Source organism: Tachysurus vachellii, chromosome 20 (genome assembly GCF_030014155.1).
Source record: "Tachysurus vachellii isolate PV-2020 chromosome 20, HZAU_Pvac_v1, whole genome shotgun sequence".
Taxonomy (NCBI): domain Eukaryota; kingdom Metazoa; phylum Chordata; class Actinopteri; order Siluriformes; family Bagridae; genus Tachysurus; species Tachysurus vachellii.
In genome coordinates this window covers 7,545,783-7,563,052 of record NC_083479.1, presented here as the reverse complement: position 1 = coordinate 7,563,052, position 17,270 = coordinate 7,545,783, and the positions used below count along the sequence as shown (strand labels likewise).

Here is a 17,270-nt window from a genome sequence, read left to right as displayed (position 1 = left end):
AATCTTTGATATATCCAAGACTGTGATAAAACGTAAAAAATAATCCAGTTCACTTTTAAAAAAAAAATAAAAATAGGTAATTTTGTCTGTATTTTTATGCAAATTAGTGATGTAATTAAATTAATGGACATTTTTGATCTCGAAGCACAGGTAAGGGTGTAAAATGTGAATACTGAAAATTATATATCTGGTCAAAAATTCTAAATACCCTTTCCAAAGTACATGTTATTTTTGTCCCAAAAAATCCTTCCTCTAACTGAAACACAGAGAAAGATTTGGCCAAACAACGGGGAAACTATGCCATTTAATGGACGAAAACGTATTTGAATAAGTATCTGTGCTACTAACACAATACAAAAAATGCATTTGTGATGCTCAATAAGTTCTGGCATGGGATCATAAAACCATAATATATTTGGGGTGATTTAAGCAGAATTGTATAGATATTTACTGAATGTAAATATCAGGAAATGAAACCTGATATTCTGATTGATCTTATTATATTTGTCTTTTGCAATAAAACCCAAAGGTTTTCATTGAATAGCAAAAACAAGAGAATAAACCCTACTATCCCAATAGGAAAGGACAGTAATTTATGCATAAGTTAAGTGTTTTGTTTTCTGTAAATTCAAATCTGCATGAACACATAAATACAGTTTGCTGTGTAACTGATATTGAAAATCAGCCTCTTGGGCAGGCCACTAGTATTCAAATGAATTATATTTTTATAGTAAATGTTCACTTTCCTTATATTGTATTGTACCCTTTTAGTTTAGTTTGTTGATTAGGGAATGCATATTTTACATGAAATAACAGTCAATCTGAGGAAAAAGATTTACACAATATTTTTTGCACTGATCTAATATGCTCTGACACATATGAAGTTATTTGAATCTATTACGATATATATCGTGAAATATCTGGTATGCCACTTATTATTTCCTATTTAGATCCTTATAAACCATAAAATCCCAGTGTTCATAGGGATTGCATCTTTTCTCAGTTGAAGGTCTCATTGTCTTGTTTATTTGTCTTTTTCCTCAGTAACGTACACCTTGACAATAAATGCAAGTACAACAGCAGCAACTTCACAAAATATTTCGGCTACCCCAGCTGATGTTATGGACACATCATCAGCAACACACCAGGTTATAACATCTGGTAAGGAAAACCAAGAAGATGTGTATGTTTGATTTAGAGTGTTGGGTTACTGTAACCCATTAAAGCATCTTTATTTTATTCAATAATATTTTTATTTTAATATATTTTTAGTGTTTGATTTTATTGTATTTCTCTCCCTCTGGGTAGTTAAGTAATCAAATATTCAAAAAGACATCAGAAATGAACATGTCTATCCCAAGTATACGCAACTAGTCACAACTACCCTAGTGGCTTTTTTGGAAAAGGTGATTCTCTTTCTGTCTTAAAGGTTCAGGGACAGAGAATCTCACAAACACTACCACCACAATTACCATGAGCCCACCAGCCACAGCTACTGCTAATAATATAACAGGTGGGTTAACATTTTGTTTTAGTGGGGTTTTGTATTCCTATTGCTTGTAGGAATAATAACACAACATTTCTATATTTTTGTTCATGTAACTGGCAACATTGTGTGATTAAAATTCTAATAACTTTTTGAGCTAAATTATTTAAAAAAAAGTTTAAAAAAATATTTAGTAGTTTTGATTAGAACTGAGGTTGATTACCAGATTTATGCAAAAGAAATAAAAATCTGACAGATGTGCAGGTAAGGGTGTAAAATGTGAATACAGAAAATTATATACCTGATCAAAAATTCAAAATAATCTTTTTATAAAAAAAATGCTTCCTCTAACCAAAACACAGAGAAAGATATGGCTAAACAATGGGGAAACTATGCCATTTAAGTGTCCAGAAGGGTAAAATGCTATTTCAATATTGGTAATTTCATCTAAATGCCTACACATCCTTTTAAAAAGTCTGTGTCTGTGTGTTAATGTAATCCAGCACCCAAAATCAAGTCAAAAACAAATGGAAAGTATTTGAGGTGGGGGTGGAGGGTGTAAGACAAAACATTTTTACAAGGTCTATTTTTTTTTTGACCTTCTGAAGCCGTTCCTTTTTTAACTTGGATTTGTGTTTTGGTTTGTATCTTGACTAACAGAGTCCAGGTTTTGTGCCAAAATAGTAGCTATCTGTCATTCCCTCTATTTTGAGAGGCCCCCTACTCCCAGCTGATGAGAAGTAGCTGCATAGCATGGTGCTGCCACCACCATGCTTCACTGTAGGTGTGGTGTTCTTTGGAGTATAAGTATTTGTGCTACTAACACAATACAAAAATGGATTTGTGATGCTCAATAAGTTCTATCGTGGGATCATAAAACCATAATATATTTTGGGGTGATTTAAGCAGGATTGTATCTTTTTTTGTCTCATAAAAAAGGCTTCTGTTTTAAACTTTTGTTCTATGATCTAATGTTTTGGAAATGATTTTGTGCCCCAATCCTGATCTATACTGATGCCTTTTGATAGTAATCTTGTTAATGCAAGACATTTGTAGACCATGACTGCAGCAGTCAGATGAAACCAAGATGATGTCAAGAAAATGCAAAAGTAGCTGTATTTTATTTGTCATCAGAATTACTGCACTAATGACAGATGTATAAAAAATACATTTGAAAATGATCTGGAATCAGCCTGATTGGCCAGCCATAAGCAGGGGTGTGCACACTTACATAATATTTACTTGGTGTTAGAACAGCAACTCAAATGCACATAAGCACGGTGTTTCAGTTCAGAAATGTGACCGTGAGAGAGCAAGTGTGTTGTAGGAAGTGGAGTCCGGTGCGGGCATGTTTGTATGCTGCTGTGTATTTTGGGAAATGGAGTCTGTTGTTAAAGTTTTTTAAAAAATTTCTGTGTTTTCCATTTGTATATGCATATATATGTAGACATTTTATATCCACAGTATGTTATACATTGCTTGTTGCCTGTTGAGTTTTAATTTGAGATATCTCCAAAATTAATTTACTCATTATGATACAGCACCCTGGCCAGTGCATTGCAGTTTCTCACAAAATTGTCACAGTGACTGTGAGTATTACTGCCTAAATAACAGTATAAATAATATTTATGAGCATGAGAAATGCTGTTGATCAACTGTAATAATTTTTTGCAGCTGTGTATTACTGGATGACAGTAAATGTTGAAGTTAATGGATCTGAATCTAATGAGTCAGATATATCTGCCTGGGTAAGTACTGAACTAGCATTTTCATTTTATATGTGTGGAGAGAAAGTTTATTTCTTGTTTTGTACTAATATATATGCTGTAGTGAAAATTGTGTCAAGTGATGCTTTACATATAAACTATGTACTGAAGTTTCAAGCCACTCTGAAGTTACTGAAGCTTGCATCTTGAAATGAAAAAGAAAAATAGCATAAAATAGTGTTGAAAAAAGATATGTATTTAGATTTTTTTTAATAACAAATGGACAGGGATTGTAAAGGGAGATAATTGCAGATGTAGATCATTTATTATGTGATGTACAAACAAAACAACGGAAAAGGTGAAAACCAGAGCCGTAAACATAAACTGTATCAAAAAACACTAGACAGACTATAAGCAATACTTTATTATTATTATTATTATTATTATTATTATTATTATTATTATTATTATTATTGTTATTATTATTATTATTATGGCCATTATGTAGGATTTGCTTTAGCCATTTGAAAGAAGTGTCTAAAATTAGCAAGCTAAGTCTGCTACGTGTTTATGACTTGTAAAGTTATTTAAAATGACCTAATTATTACAAATTAATGACTATTTAATAATTAATTAATAGTGACACTGGGTTAAATATTGATTAATCTGAAAATATATATATATATATAATTTACTAAAATTAACCATTATTTATACAATATGCCAATATGCTATGAAAGAAAATGCCTTGTGCAGACTTTTTTCTTTCTTATGTGCACACTTTATATGAGATTGATTAAATGTGCTCACTGTTTTGTCCTACATACATTATTTATTTATTTGTTTGTTTAATTGTTTTATTTAAATTGTTAGTCATTCACTGAATATAACCTTAAACCTGAAGAGCAAAAACACTCAAACAGTGATCTTTATTTATTTTGAGACAATTATATTTTATCAATATCTCTTCATTCACAAAAAATATCAATACACTTACAGAGGTGATTTACAATTAACCATATCACTTTAAATCTAATGTTTTTCAGCTTCAAAATCTGTTCCAAAATCAAAACGAATGCAGTCCTGCTTTTCCTACTGTTAGACCATTAAAAATCAATACCACTTCACCCAATGAAACTATAAATGACACTGCCATCAACAGAGCATCTACTTCCGACCCTGTCACTGCTTCTGTGACACAAAATATCAGCTCATTTACTACAAATTTATTTTACAATGGGACGCTTGGAAACAGCAGGTAAATCAAAATAATTTTTGTATTACATTGGCAACTGAAGTGTTTTTTTTAAATTGTTTTCAAAATAGAAAATATGTTGGCTTTATATTTTTACATTTGAAATAATGTCTCAGCTTGCAAAAAATATCTAAAAAGTACACAATTCCAAGTCTGTGTCACTTTCCTGTTGCTTGTTCACAGTCTGTCAAATGGAACGGAATCTACAAACATGTTCAAAGTAAGCAGTGTGAAAACAGCCCAAAAATGTCTGACTTACTATACATGTTTACTAACCATTTAAGATGTGTTTATAATATGACTTGGGTGAATACAAACAAAATTTAGTTTGTTATTTATTTACATTTTTAGGACATTAAGGTCATGTGTGCCAATAAGAGTGCTATAAGGTCTGTTAGCCAAGATTCTTCTCCTTTGCTATTATCCTATTAAATCCTAACGCAAAGTTGATATAATGTTGCTAATGGCTTAAAACCTCTGTTTTAGGCAGACTACATGTACTGTGTTGTTGCAATTAACACATCCAACCAATACATGCTGCATTATACAAACTGTGAGCACAGTACCGGATAAATCCTCCATCCAGGCATATGTGGTTGGAGATTCTGTAGAGCAAGTGGGTGAGTGTTGTTCATACACATTCTAAGATCAGAAAGACTGATACCTGTAAAGTACTTATTTTGCTTGCAGTACAACTGGCAATTTTTTTATTTGAATTCTGTTTTTTCTGCCTTTGTTGTCCATTTGCTAGGCATACTGTATCTTTTGATTTGATAGAAATAATGATGAAATGTAGCCACATTAAGGAAATAAATAAAATATGCAGAATATAGACTATGTAACTTATCAACTTTTAACCTGACAGTAAAAGGGATTTGTCACAGTGCGGCAGTAAATCCAGGACCTCCTATTGGAAGCTTTGAAAAGTGCAACGGTTCTCTTAGCCCTGACATTCACTGCAATTCAAGTGACACAGTAAACGTTTCATGGTAAGAAACCTTGTTTATGTATACGAGTAATAAATGTTAAAAAAAGTAGTGGCAGCAAAGTGGCTAAGGTGTTAGACTACTGATCGGAAGGTCGAGTGAGTTTGTGAGGCCATGGTTTGACAAAGACCTGGAGAGGCCTACAAGCCACAGTCTCGCACACCAACTGTGTTGCTTCAGCAAGGCTGGAATCGAGCACATTCGTCTTTGTGGAGGGCAAATGAATCAAAGCATGTACAAGGTTGTCCTGGAAGAAAACTTGCTTCCTTCTGCTCTGACAATGTTTCCCAACTCTGAGGATTGGTTTTTCAGTACAATGCTTCATGCAACATAGCCAGGTAAATCAAGGTATGGATGGAGGAACACCACATCAAGACTCTGTCATGGCCAAATCTCCAGACCTGAACCCCATTGAAAACCTTTGGAATGTGATCCAGGAGAAGAAGGATGGCCACTAGCCATCAAACAAAGCTGAGCTGATTGAATTTTTGCATAAATTCACCCAACAGCAATGTGAAAGTTTGTTGGAGAGAATGCCATGATGTATGAAAGCTGCAATTAAAAATCTGGGTTATTTCACCAAATATTGATTTATTGTGTTATTTAAAAATTAATATGTTTTCCTTGCATTATTTCATGTCTAAAACACTGCTGAATTAATTATTTTTATTTTAAACAGTGTATTTTCTGCAAATATGTTTACAATATGTTTATTTAGAATTTGGCAGAAATGTCAGTATTTTACAGAATAAAAACAATGTTAATTTTACTATATATTTTTCAGCAGTGGCAACGGTGAAACTGTATATGTTTCACTATATATTCCAGACCAGATGAACTGCACCTTTGGTATGTATAGCAAATGTGGTGGCAATATATGGTCTTCTATTTATAGCTGATTTTTCAAAATCATTATTAATTTGACACAGTATATGTCATTATTATTATTATTATTATTTTTATTTTTATTTTTATTTTTATTATTATTATTATTATTATTATTATTATTATTATATATAAATAGGTATGTATGTTCTTATCTTCTATCTACTTAAGAGGTAGATGAAATGTGTATACTTTGAGTATATTATATACATTTTGAATATAATATTGGTGTTTGCATTTGATATGATTTTTAGTAATGACTGATAAACTGATCAGACCATCATAGAGCATTGTTATATAGCATGTTTACATATAACAGTTAAACTTTAATTTTACTCCTCAGAAAATCAACCAAATACTTGTAATTGTTCCTCTTATTGCAGCAGCACAGGTGAGAAAATATAGAAATTAATATAGTGCAAATACATTATTAGTATTTCAACTCAAGCTACCTTTCTCTTTGTTCTTTTTATAGCTGCCTATTATAGTTTGGACATTGGAACTACAGACTTCGGTTTTAACATGACACAAGTCAGTTTTTTGGTGAAGCTGTATTGTATTCCTTAAACTGAATCCATAATATTTAGTTTGCAATACTATGAACTCTGCTATGTTAGAAGAAAGGCACAACTGATCATTTACTTGTTCCACAGATATTAACAAATCCTACATGTAACATCACCAAGTATGTTCATCAAATTCTATCTATCTATCTATCTATCTATCTATCTATCTATCTATCTATCTATCTATCTATCTATCTATCTATCTATCTATCTATATATATATCTATCTATCTATCTAATTATGTCTATATATGTGTGCTTACACTTTATTAAGAAAATTTATCTTAATTTTATTTAATCATTCATGCAATTATGAAATAAACCAATTTTGTGGCAGCAGTACAATGCATTATATCAGGCAGATACCAGACAACAGCTTTGGGTAATTTTATAAACAACCATCAGAAAGGGTAATGAATGTGATCTCTGTGATATTGACCATGGCATGATTGTTACTGCCATACAGGCTAGTGTGAGCATTTCTAACTGCTAATCTCTAGAGTTTACTTAATGGTGCAACAAAGGAAAGAAATTGTTGAAGAGAGAGGTCAGCAGAGAATGGACAGATTGGTTTATGCCTGTTCTGGGGCCTGTTTCAGAAAGCAGGTTAAGTGAAAACTCTGAGTATAACCCTGAAATAAGGGAAACTCTGGGTTTTCCGCTTCAGAAAGGGAGGTATGTTAAACCCGAGAAAGCAGGTTAAGTTAAGCCCGTTTCTGAAAGAGAGGTAACTTATACTCAGAGCCAGTTACCATAGTAACTTACTCTGTGAACCTAACCTGGTCGGGAGCAGGTTTTCTTCGGTAAACCCAGAGTTTCTTTCGGTCTCCTCCCCTTTTTAAAGAGGAAGTGATGTTTAAACACCTCATTCATTGCCCACATTTCAGTTACGCAGAGAGCAGCAAAGCAAATGTGGGATGTGGTAGCTCAGTTGTTAAGGTGTTGGACTACTGATCAGAAGGTCATGGGTTCAAATCCCAGGTCCACCAAGCTTTTGTGGACACAATTGCTCAGTTGTATAAATTGAAAGTTAATTTAGAGTTAAAACTAACTCTTTTCAGCTGTTCTGTAACCTAAAACTCAGTTTCCCATCTCAGGGTTTGTTAGTTTTATCAACTCTAAGTTGACTGACTAAGTTGAGTTAAGCGCGTGCACCGCAACTTTAAAAAGCCATTATCAATGGAGTATTAAAATCCCCTGGTCTCTTTACAATTGTGGTGAGCATAAACACATCTCAGCATGCACAAATCATTGTTTAGGTGTATGGGCTCAACAGCAGAAGACTCCTGATTCACAGGAGATCATCGGTTCATGAAATACTCAAACAAATCATTTTAGTACTAACCATCCGGTGCTTCACTCTGATGACTTAAAGGTAGGGTCTCCGATTTTTGAAAGCCAATGTTGACATATAAAATCACCAAAACAAACATGCCCCTAACCCAAATGGGTCCCACCCCTGTATTGATAGCTCCACCCACACATACATACGCAACCCAGGCAACTAATGGAGAGAAACGTGTCTTTATCATAGCTGAAGGGAAGAACAATCCGATTGCAGATAAACAAACAAGCAAAAATGACACACAAGTATAATCATACAAAGGACGGTATATATTAGTTCTGTGAAACAAAGCAAAACCAACGTTACTCACCTATCGAGAAGGAAAAAAAGCAACCTCGGCGTCTTAAGTAAAGTTGGCCGCATATTCACAGATTGGAGATTCCCGAGTCTTTAACTCCTGAGCTAAACGCTGTTACTAGCAAAACGTGGTTGTATCTGCCTCTCTGCATTACAGTGATGCCTCGAGATATGAGTTTAATTCGTTCCGTGACCTTGCTTGTATCTCAAATTGCTCGTATCTCAAAACAATTTTCTCCGTTTAAATGAATTGAAATCCCATTAATCCGTTCCAGCTCGCAAAATTCCACTCCAGTTGTTTTGTTTATGTGTTTTGAATATGAAAAATGTACAGTACCTGTATTTATAAATGACAAATATTGTATAAAAACATACAGTAGTAAAAGAGAATGTTAAAAAAATAAACTGGTTTTACTTTACGGAAGATGCGCACGGAGGTTGAGGGATGAGTAAACAGGAGGAATTTTGTCTCGTACGTACACTTTCGCTCTCGTTCACTTACTCGCTACTGTACACTCTTAATGCAACTTTACACTTAAATTGAACTTAACTAAACTTCACTAAAATTAACGAACTTAAATCAAGCATCGCATTAGTTCTGGCAGGCCACGTCGTCAAGTGTGCATCAGCTGTTAAGCAGCTGTCCACGACGCGCACCAATCCGGTTACGACATCCATATTACCCGAACATTTAAATTCCCATTCATTGAGCCGCTTTCTAGCGCTTCGCTGCTGCCGTGATCTAAACCCCGACTCCACCATGCCGGAACCTGTGTTCGTTGTACCAGTTTACGTCATAAATCTCCACATATTTTTCTCTCTCTCCCTCTATCTCTAATTATTTAATTATTTATTTATCAATTCATTCATTTATTACTTTCCAAAAACGCGTAAGCGAGCATATCTAATACTATGCATGATTAGTGGTTCTGTTATACGGGGGTCTATTCTGTTTTCTAGTCGCTTCTCTCCCAGCACTGACCATGCATGCGCACGGACGGCGCATGTATTCTTGCCCAGAACAGAACCATACCGCCAACACTAACTGTACGCGTATCATCTAATAAATTCTCTTTTGACAAAGTGGTCCTGACAGAACTGAAATTCTCTTAACTTAACTGAACTTAATTGCTACAATTTCTGTTTTCTTTACATTAATTTTGCTTAATTTTCTTCATCGCTTTTCTCTTCACTTGTTTTTGCTTTTTTGTCACTCTTTCCTCACTAACATCTGCCGGTCGTTTTAATAAAAACCTGTCCGGTCGGCATATCAGATGCGGTGTAGTCGCACAAGTTACATTTTTTTAACGGATCGAACGATTTAAACGGATCCGAAAATTACGGATCCGCAGATGGTCGGCACCTCACGCAGCCCCTTTGCGACTCTCCATAGGAAATGAATGACTTCCGTTTTATCGACCGTCGTTTGTCGTGTGCAGTGGAAAGGCGGCTTTAACCGAGTGAGACGCAGGAAGCTGAGGCGGGGAAACAGAGCACACGTGGTTGTTGGGGATCTTTGTTTCGGCGGCGGCGGCTCGGATGCTCGTATCTCAAAAATTTGCTCGTATCTCAAGCCAAAAATTTGGTCGAATCACAGCTCGTATCTCAAAAAATCCGTATGTCAGAGCACTCATATCTCGAGGCATCACTGTACTACGATAGAAAAGAGGTGTTATTTGTGTAGTAACTGTGTTTTAGCTCAGGAGTTATTGACTCGGGAAACTCCAATCTGTGAATATGCGCCAACTTCCTGCTCCTTCAGTTCTCTCCAGCGCTGGAAAGCTGATCCTACAGTATATTAACATGGGTCCTACTTCTTGCCTTATCGTAAGCCTTTCTTCGCTTTCTTTCTTAGTTTTTATCCTCCATGTCAATGTTAAAACCGCTTTCTGCTAATGTCACACATGCACACTGAACACTCTCTCCGCCGCATATTGACAAGACCCGCTCCTTTCTGCTCATTGGCTACACGTTTGTTTTGTTTTTTTGTTTATTTTTCGGCCCGAAAAATTTTTCTGTTTTCAGTTTTCTGAAGCATTTCTCAAAAATCGGAGACCCTACCTTTAAGTAAACATTAACTAAAGCCCCTGGCCTGTATCTGCAGGATATTTGCATTGTGCTAATATATATATAAAATTATACATATATTACATACATATATTATACATATATAATTTATTGATTTTACGTGCACACACACAAACTGACTTCTCTTGCATATATGATTATATATCATATATATATATATATATATATATATATATATATATATATATATATATATATATATATATATATATATATATATATATATATGAAGGGTGGAATATATTAGGTGTGTGTGTGTTTCATTTAGTTTTGACTGCCAGGCTTTGAAGAATATTTCCCAAATCTATGAAGTAAGTATCCTTCTTTCTGTTATTTTTTTTTAAATGAATGTTTATAACAGTGTATATAATATGTATTTTCACTATATAGAATTATACTGTGACATGTGATATAAGGTAAGTTTACGGTCCTTACAGTCTTACGTTCAGAGATACCACAAATTTTCATATGCTTATTTTATACTGGTGACAAAAAATTTAATTAACAAATTTACAAAGTTCCTATTGTTTAAAATTAATACTCTTTATTTACTTGCCTGCGAAGATGCACCGTCATTGTGAAACTAAGAAAAGCCATAGATGTGTGTTTACTCAGCTCAGCTTTAAGGAGTGCATTCCAAAACCAGAGCACCATTGTCCATGATGGTACTGTCACCAGAGTGGGTATGTGTATTAGTCTTATAGCTATCAGCAAAAGTTAAAGTGGTCTTCATACATCTTCATTCTCTATTTCACTCTATGGACTATATTCAGAGTTGGCAAATGAAAGTCAGTACTTTCAAAACAAGATCAAAATACATGTCACTGTTTTTGCAGTGTAGGTAAATATATCACCATATGAGGGTGCTTATGCTGATTTTCTGCATGGCTCACCTGGATTATTAAAATTTTAAATTAAAAATGTTGTTCATGCCTCTGAGGCTGACAGGTTTTTCCTGAGAAAACACATTGGAGAAGGAATTTTCCAACAGTGTCTAGACTTCCACCTTAAAAGATAAGTACTTACCTTTACCTCCCCACAAGAACATCAGGTATTGTGATGGAAATTTTTACTAAGATGTTGTTTGTGGGGGTCTGACCTTATTTGTGCGTGACAAGAAGTTGTTTATGACTAGAAGTCAATAGATTGTTTGTGTAAAATATTAGATCGTTAGAATGAGCCGGAGATGAGATGGTGAGACTCAGTCTCAAAAATAGCTTAATAATAATAATGAACTTTATTTTGTATAGTGCCTTTAAAAGATGCTTCTCAAAGCGCTTGACATAAAATATGAAAGTAAAAGATACATCTAACAGTACAGGCACTAAAACTAACCATACAAAAATGAAAAGCCAATAAATAACAAAGAAATCACATAAAAGCTACCCTAAATAAGTACGTTTTAAGGTGGGATTTAAAAACATCCAGGGATTCTGCATTCCTAATCTCTGAGGGCAGGGATTCCACAATTTGGGAATCAAATAAGAAAAAGCCCGATCACCCATAGTTTTTAGCCATGTTGTTTGGACAGTCAGAAGACCAGCTTCAGAAGAGCGTAGAGCACATGTAGGAATGTAGGGGGTTAACAGCTCACACAAATATTGAGGGGCCAAATTATTCAAGGCCTTATAAGTGAGCATGAGAATTTTAAAATCAATACGAAAACTAACAGGAAGCCAGTGCAATTTTTCCAGGATAGGTGTGATGTGCTCCCTTGCACTGGTCCTAGTCTGAATTCTAGCAGCTGAATTTTGTACCAATGGTAATTTACTTAGGGTAGCTTTAGGAACACTAAAGCATTACAGCAATCAAGACACGAAAAGACAAAAGTGTTGATTAACTTTTCAGCCACAGAGATAGTCAACATGGGACGTAATTTGGCAATGTTTCTGAGATGAAAAAATTATGCTTTGACAGTGTTACGAACACTGCTTAGGCAGAGGTAAGTTTATGGTAAGTTTATCCTGATCTGGTAATATAAGCAATGACTGACAATGTTTTCCTTTCTTCTGTGTTTTCTGTGTTTGAATCATGCTTATAAAACATCATGTTACGAATGTTTGGGGGCCTTCCTCTTTCATGTTACGAGGAACATTGCTGCTATCAACTGTGATGTAATAAGATAAAAGCATGAGACAATTTTAAAATGATCAAATTATCTAAATGAACAATTCTAAAATTACTAAATAAAAACACTAGTCTAGTGATACAATTTATATTAAAAGTCTTCAGGTTATAGTTATGTAAAAAATTAGACCAGGTTAAGTTGTATCAGATCTTTATCCACATTTAGTGTGACTTAGCAACCAACACAGCTGAAGTGATAGACAAAAACATAAAACCATTTAGGGGAAAAAATACAATAATCTGTTTTGCACAAACTTTGTTAAAACACCTTTTGCTTGTAATAAAGCACTCATTATAAAGTCCTTTTGGATAAGGGTCTAGTAACTTTTTGGCAAATGTATTCCATTCTTCCTTTTTACTTTAAGTAATTTAAAAGGACTGACCCTAAATCATTATTTTGACCTGCATGAGAGACAAGCCTCATGTGAGTTTTGATTCTATTTCAAAAATATATTTGTGCATGTGAATGCTAAATTCTATAGAAATCCATTGACATTACATTATGATGTTATATTCAGTTTCATTTATTTTAAATCATAATATAAATAATGCCATGATAATTATGTGATATGTTTGATCTGATTTTGGGCTCCACATACTTATAGCTGAGTTCTGAATACCAGTGTGTGCAATTTAGGTATTAACTCTACACTATGTGCACTTAAGTCAACTCTGAATATGGTCCTATATGATTTTATATGTTTAAATTATATATGACTGATACTATTACTATGCATTGCTGCATAACATCACACCTCAATGTTGTATTGAAACTCAAGCTTTTGTCTTTCAGCAATATGCAGCTGGGAAAATAGTACAAATGCAGATCTTTTGCAACCAAACATATTGCCAGTTTCTGATCTGCTTTTTGATTTATGCACAGTTGGAAAAGTGAAAATTGTGTCAAATTACTGGTCAGTGCACTAGTTCTTATTCCTTAGTCTGAATGATGAATATTCTTTTTAAAAATTCCCTCTATGAAAACTGTGTAAAAAAATGAATGAGCCTTTATTTGAATAAACAAATACATTAAATTGTATACTACAAAAACTGACCATATGATGCATTGTTAATATTTTATATTGTCTCTTTCTGCACGTTTTGCATCAGCAAAAATGGAACAAATATAGCTGTGCCTTTGATAGAAAAGTGCGACATCCCAGTGAATTCTGCTACCACCAGCATGCCACCTGCAAACACTAATGTAACCAACACAACAGGTAGGAAAACCTCTTTTACTGTCTTGAGACATAGGCATGCAAAGAATATACACTGCACAGCATGTTCCTCTCAACACATTAGTCTTGAAGGACAAAGATCCTAGTTCTGTCAGGACCGCTTTGTCAAAAGAGAATTTATTAGATGATATGCATACAGTTAGTGTTGGCGGTATGGTTCTGTTCTGGGCAAGAATCCACGCGCCCATCCGTGCACATGCATGGACAGAGCGAGGAGAGCAGCGACTAGAAAACAGAATAGACCCCCCGTATAACAGAACCACTAATCGTGCATAGTATTAGATATGCTCGCTTACGCGTTTTTGGAAAGTAATAAATTAATGAATGGATAAATAAATAATTAAATAATTAGAGAGAGAGGGAGAGAGAGAAAATAGTAGAGATTTAAGAGGTAAACTGGTACAAGGAACACGGGTTCCGGCGTGGTGGAGTCGGGGTTGGAGAAGGGAGTTTATATCACAGCAACAGCGAAGCACTAGAGCGGCTCTATAAATGGGAATTTAAATGGTCGGGGAAATGGATGTCGTAACCGGATGGTGCTCGTCGTGGACAGCTGATTAACAGCTGATGCACGCTTGACGATGTGGCCTGCCAGAACTAACGTGATGCTTGATGCACACCTTCAAAGCTGTAACAATAAAGCTTAAAGACAAATAAGTGAAATTATTGGAGTGAGAGTTACGCACATTGACCTGAATCATATATTAAGATTGTGGACTGAACCAAGAAGCATGTCTAAGCAAGGAGGCTCACAAAATATGTTACAAAAACATTACACTAGTTCTGTCAGGAGGAATAGACAAAAAAATCAGACATCTGATGTCTTATGAGACATAATTTACACAAAATTTAATTCAGTTTCATGCAATTTAGAATGCTGAATTCAATTAATAATGCTGCAAACTGCTCAATTATATGGAAACAAATATGGAAAAATAAAACTTTTGACAGTAGCATAAAACTAGTCTCATCCTCAAATAAGCATAGCCACATGGCATGTAATATTTTTTTGTATACTTTTGCGAACACCTAGCTGGTGATGGTTGGCCTTGGTCTTGTGGATTTGGGTTGCTTGCAGGAGCCTTTGTTGTGCTGTCTCCCACACCTGCTTGCTGTGCATAAACCAGGGATCTATTGCTCAGGAATCAGTAGTGCTGGCATTCCAGGGGAAGGGTTACCAAACATACACTGTTATGGGGTGAGCTGATTGATGGAGTGGCAAAGGGAGTTTTGGGCTTCTTCTGTCCACCGCAGTAACAGGGACCATACTTCAGGTTTGGTGCTACAGTATATGTACCTCTCTTCTTGGCCATTGGATTTTGGACGATAACCTGAGGTCAAGCTAATATTTACCTTATTTTCTTCATGAAGCTGGCACACACTCTGGACATGAACTTGGGACCACAATTGGTAATACTAACTTCAAGGATGTTAAATCATTGCAATGCATGATCAAATAGCAAATCTGTAGTGCTAAACACTGACAGGAGTCTGAGCAGAACAACAAAGAAAAAGAGATTTAGAAAAACAGTGTGTCTTGTGGAGTTGTGGGGTGTGGGGAAACAGAGTGATGATTGGTGATCAGAATCATAGACATGTGACATGGATTGCAGCAATTCTGGCATAGGCGTATATCATTACATTCTATTTTAAAAATGGAGCGGTTTCTTGTGCCTCGTAATTCTAGTTTAGCACTTTTGGCCATAAATAGACCAATGCTAGATGCTAAATGTATCATTGCTAAATTTGCAATCAACCACAACAACGGCCGCATTGTCCTGATTTGAGACTTCAAATAGTAAGTTGTGTTATTTATTAAATACTTGGTGCTATAGGTGTTTTTATGTATATATGCAAAATCTTTGGAAGATTTAAGTTACACTGTCCTGGTGGTTTGAGACTCAGAATAGTAACTGGTAACTATTATTAGTAGTATCTGGTAAATATAACCCCAGTGGTATAGCTGTTTGTTGCATTGTCACTGACTGAAATTCTGAAGTTCAATTAATGTCTATGCACATTCGTTTCATTTTGTAATCTAAGTGCTTCTTTAATGTCATAAAATGGAAAAAAAAAAGATTAAAAACATAAGCCCAAGACCTATTTTGCAAATATTATTTGTAATGACTTAGCTCCCCCTGTAAATAAACTGGCGTGCCCTTTAGCACCTGCGTTGAAAATGCTTTGGTGCCCCTGGTCAGAATGCTGTGTCTGAATGTGCTGGATTGCATACAATAGCCTGGTGAATCTGCCACTGAATGGCACATATAATGCTTTGTGGGGCAGGATAGGTTGTATGGTTTGGGCTTGATGTCTGGGAAGTGCAACAATGCAAGTGCCACAACTCTTCATTTAGCCCCCACCTGGACAATAAAGACACTTGCGTATGACTGCTGTTCATAGACTTCAGTACAGCATTCAACACAATCATCCCTCAGCACCTTGACTGAGAAGCTGAGCCTACTGGGACTAAACACCTCCAGGAACCTGGATCCATGGTGTTGCATGCTGTGACATTTTGCCTGAAGCACTAAAGGGAAATTGTAAGGGAAATTGCAGGTCACCCAAATCTTCAATTCTTTCACAAAAACTTGGCAAACAATGCCTTAATAATATTTTTTTGTGGACAGGGACATTGTCATGCTGGAACATATTTGGACTCTTAGTGGTAACAGTTTGGGGAAGGTCCACATATAGCTGTTATAGTCTAACAAGTGTCTAAAAATGTTTGGTCATATGGTGTATGTCAGTTAGAACTTCAAATCTTACAATATATAATTTTATAATACATTAATATTACTTTATACTCACTTCACTATACTGTAAATTGGAAAAAAAATGTATGTGTGTACATGGTACTAAACTCCACAGGCTCATCATCCAGTGCAGAAGCAACAGCTGAAAGCCTTCTAAATCTGAGCAGGAATGCATCTTCTCTGAACTTCATACAGATACAGCAGGTTGTATCTCTGCTAGAGTCACTTATTTCTGGACCCACTGTTAGCTTGGCTCTGGGAAACATGTCTATCAACATTGTCAGCAATCTTATAAATGCACCTCCTAATATGCTGGCATCCATATCAAACAGGTAAAAATGACCAGATTGACTTGTAGCCCTTGAATAGAACTGAATAGACTAGAATTATACTCCATTTGACAATTAAGTGTAGTGCATAATGAACAGCATTATCAATTATATACTATATATTGTATTCTGCTTTTCTGTTACACAATATTATATTTGAAAGCAAAGGGAAAAAACTATTTCCTTTTCTGTCTAAATTTTATGAT

At 35.0% G+C, this 17,270-nt stretch overlaps 1 protein-coding gene across 2 annotated transcripts in view; it reads left to right on the top strand.

Annotated features, from left to right (window-relative positions):
* Positions 1–17,270, top strand: part of LOC132863153 (adhesion G-protein coupled receptor G2) — a 37,585-nt gene that overhangs the window by 5,467 nt on the left and 14,848 nt on the right. For both annotated transcript variants that reach the window (XM_060895775.1, XM_060895774.1), the window contains 19 exons: positions 1,045–1,161; positions 1,430–1,513; positions 3,028–3,075; positions 3,161–3,234; positions 4,239–4,450; positions 4,631–4,667; positions 4,799–4,836; positions 4,934–5,067; positions 5,313–5,436; positions 6,218–6,282; positions 6,662–6,709; positions 6,794–6,849; positions 6,972–7,003; positions 10,883–10,925; positions 11,005–11,030; positions 11,179–11,297; positions 13,535–13,655; positions 13,852–13,961; positions 16,851–17,067. In XM_060895775.1, coding sequence (XP_060751758.1) covers positions 1,045–1,161; positions 1,430–1,513; positions 3,028–3,075; positions 3,161–3,234; positions 4,239–4,450; positions 4,631–4,667; positions 4,799–4,836; positions 4,934–5,067; positions 5,313–5,436; positions 6,218–6,282; positions 6,662–6,709; positions 6,794–6,849; positions 6,972–7,003; positions 10,883–10,925; positions 11,005–11,030; positions 11,179–11,297; positions 13,535–13,655; positions 13,852–13,961; positions 16,851–17,067 — 1,705 coding nt within the window. The remainder of the gene's footprint in view (positions 1–1,044; positions 1,162–1,429; positions 1,514–3,027; positions 3,076–3,160; positions 3,235–4,238; positions 4,451–4,630; positions 4,668–4,798; positions 4,837–4,933; positions 5,068–5,312; positions 5,437–6,217; positions 6,283–6,661; positions 6,710–6,793; positions 6,850–6,971; positions 7,004–10,882; positions 10,926–11,004; positions 11,031–11,178; positions 11,298–13,534; positions 13,656–13,851; positions 13,962–16,850; positions 17,068–17,270) is intronic.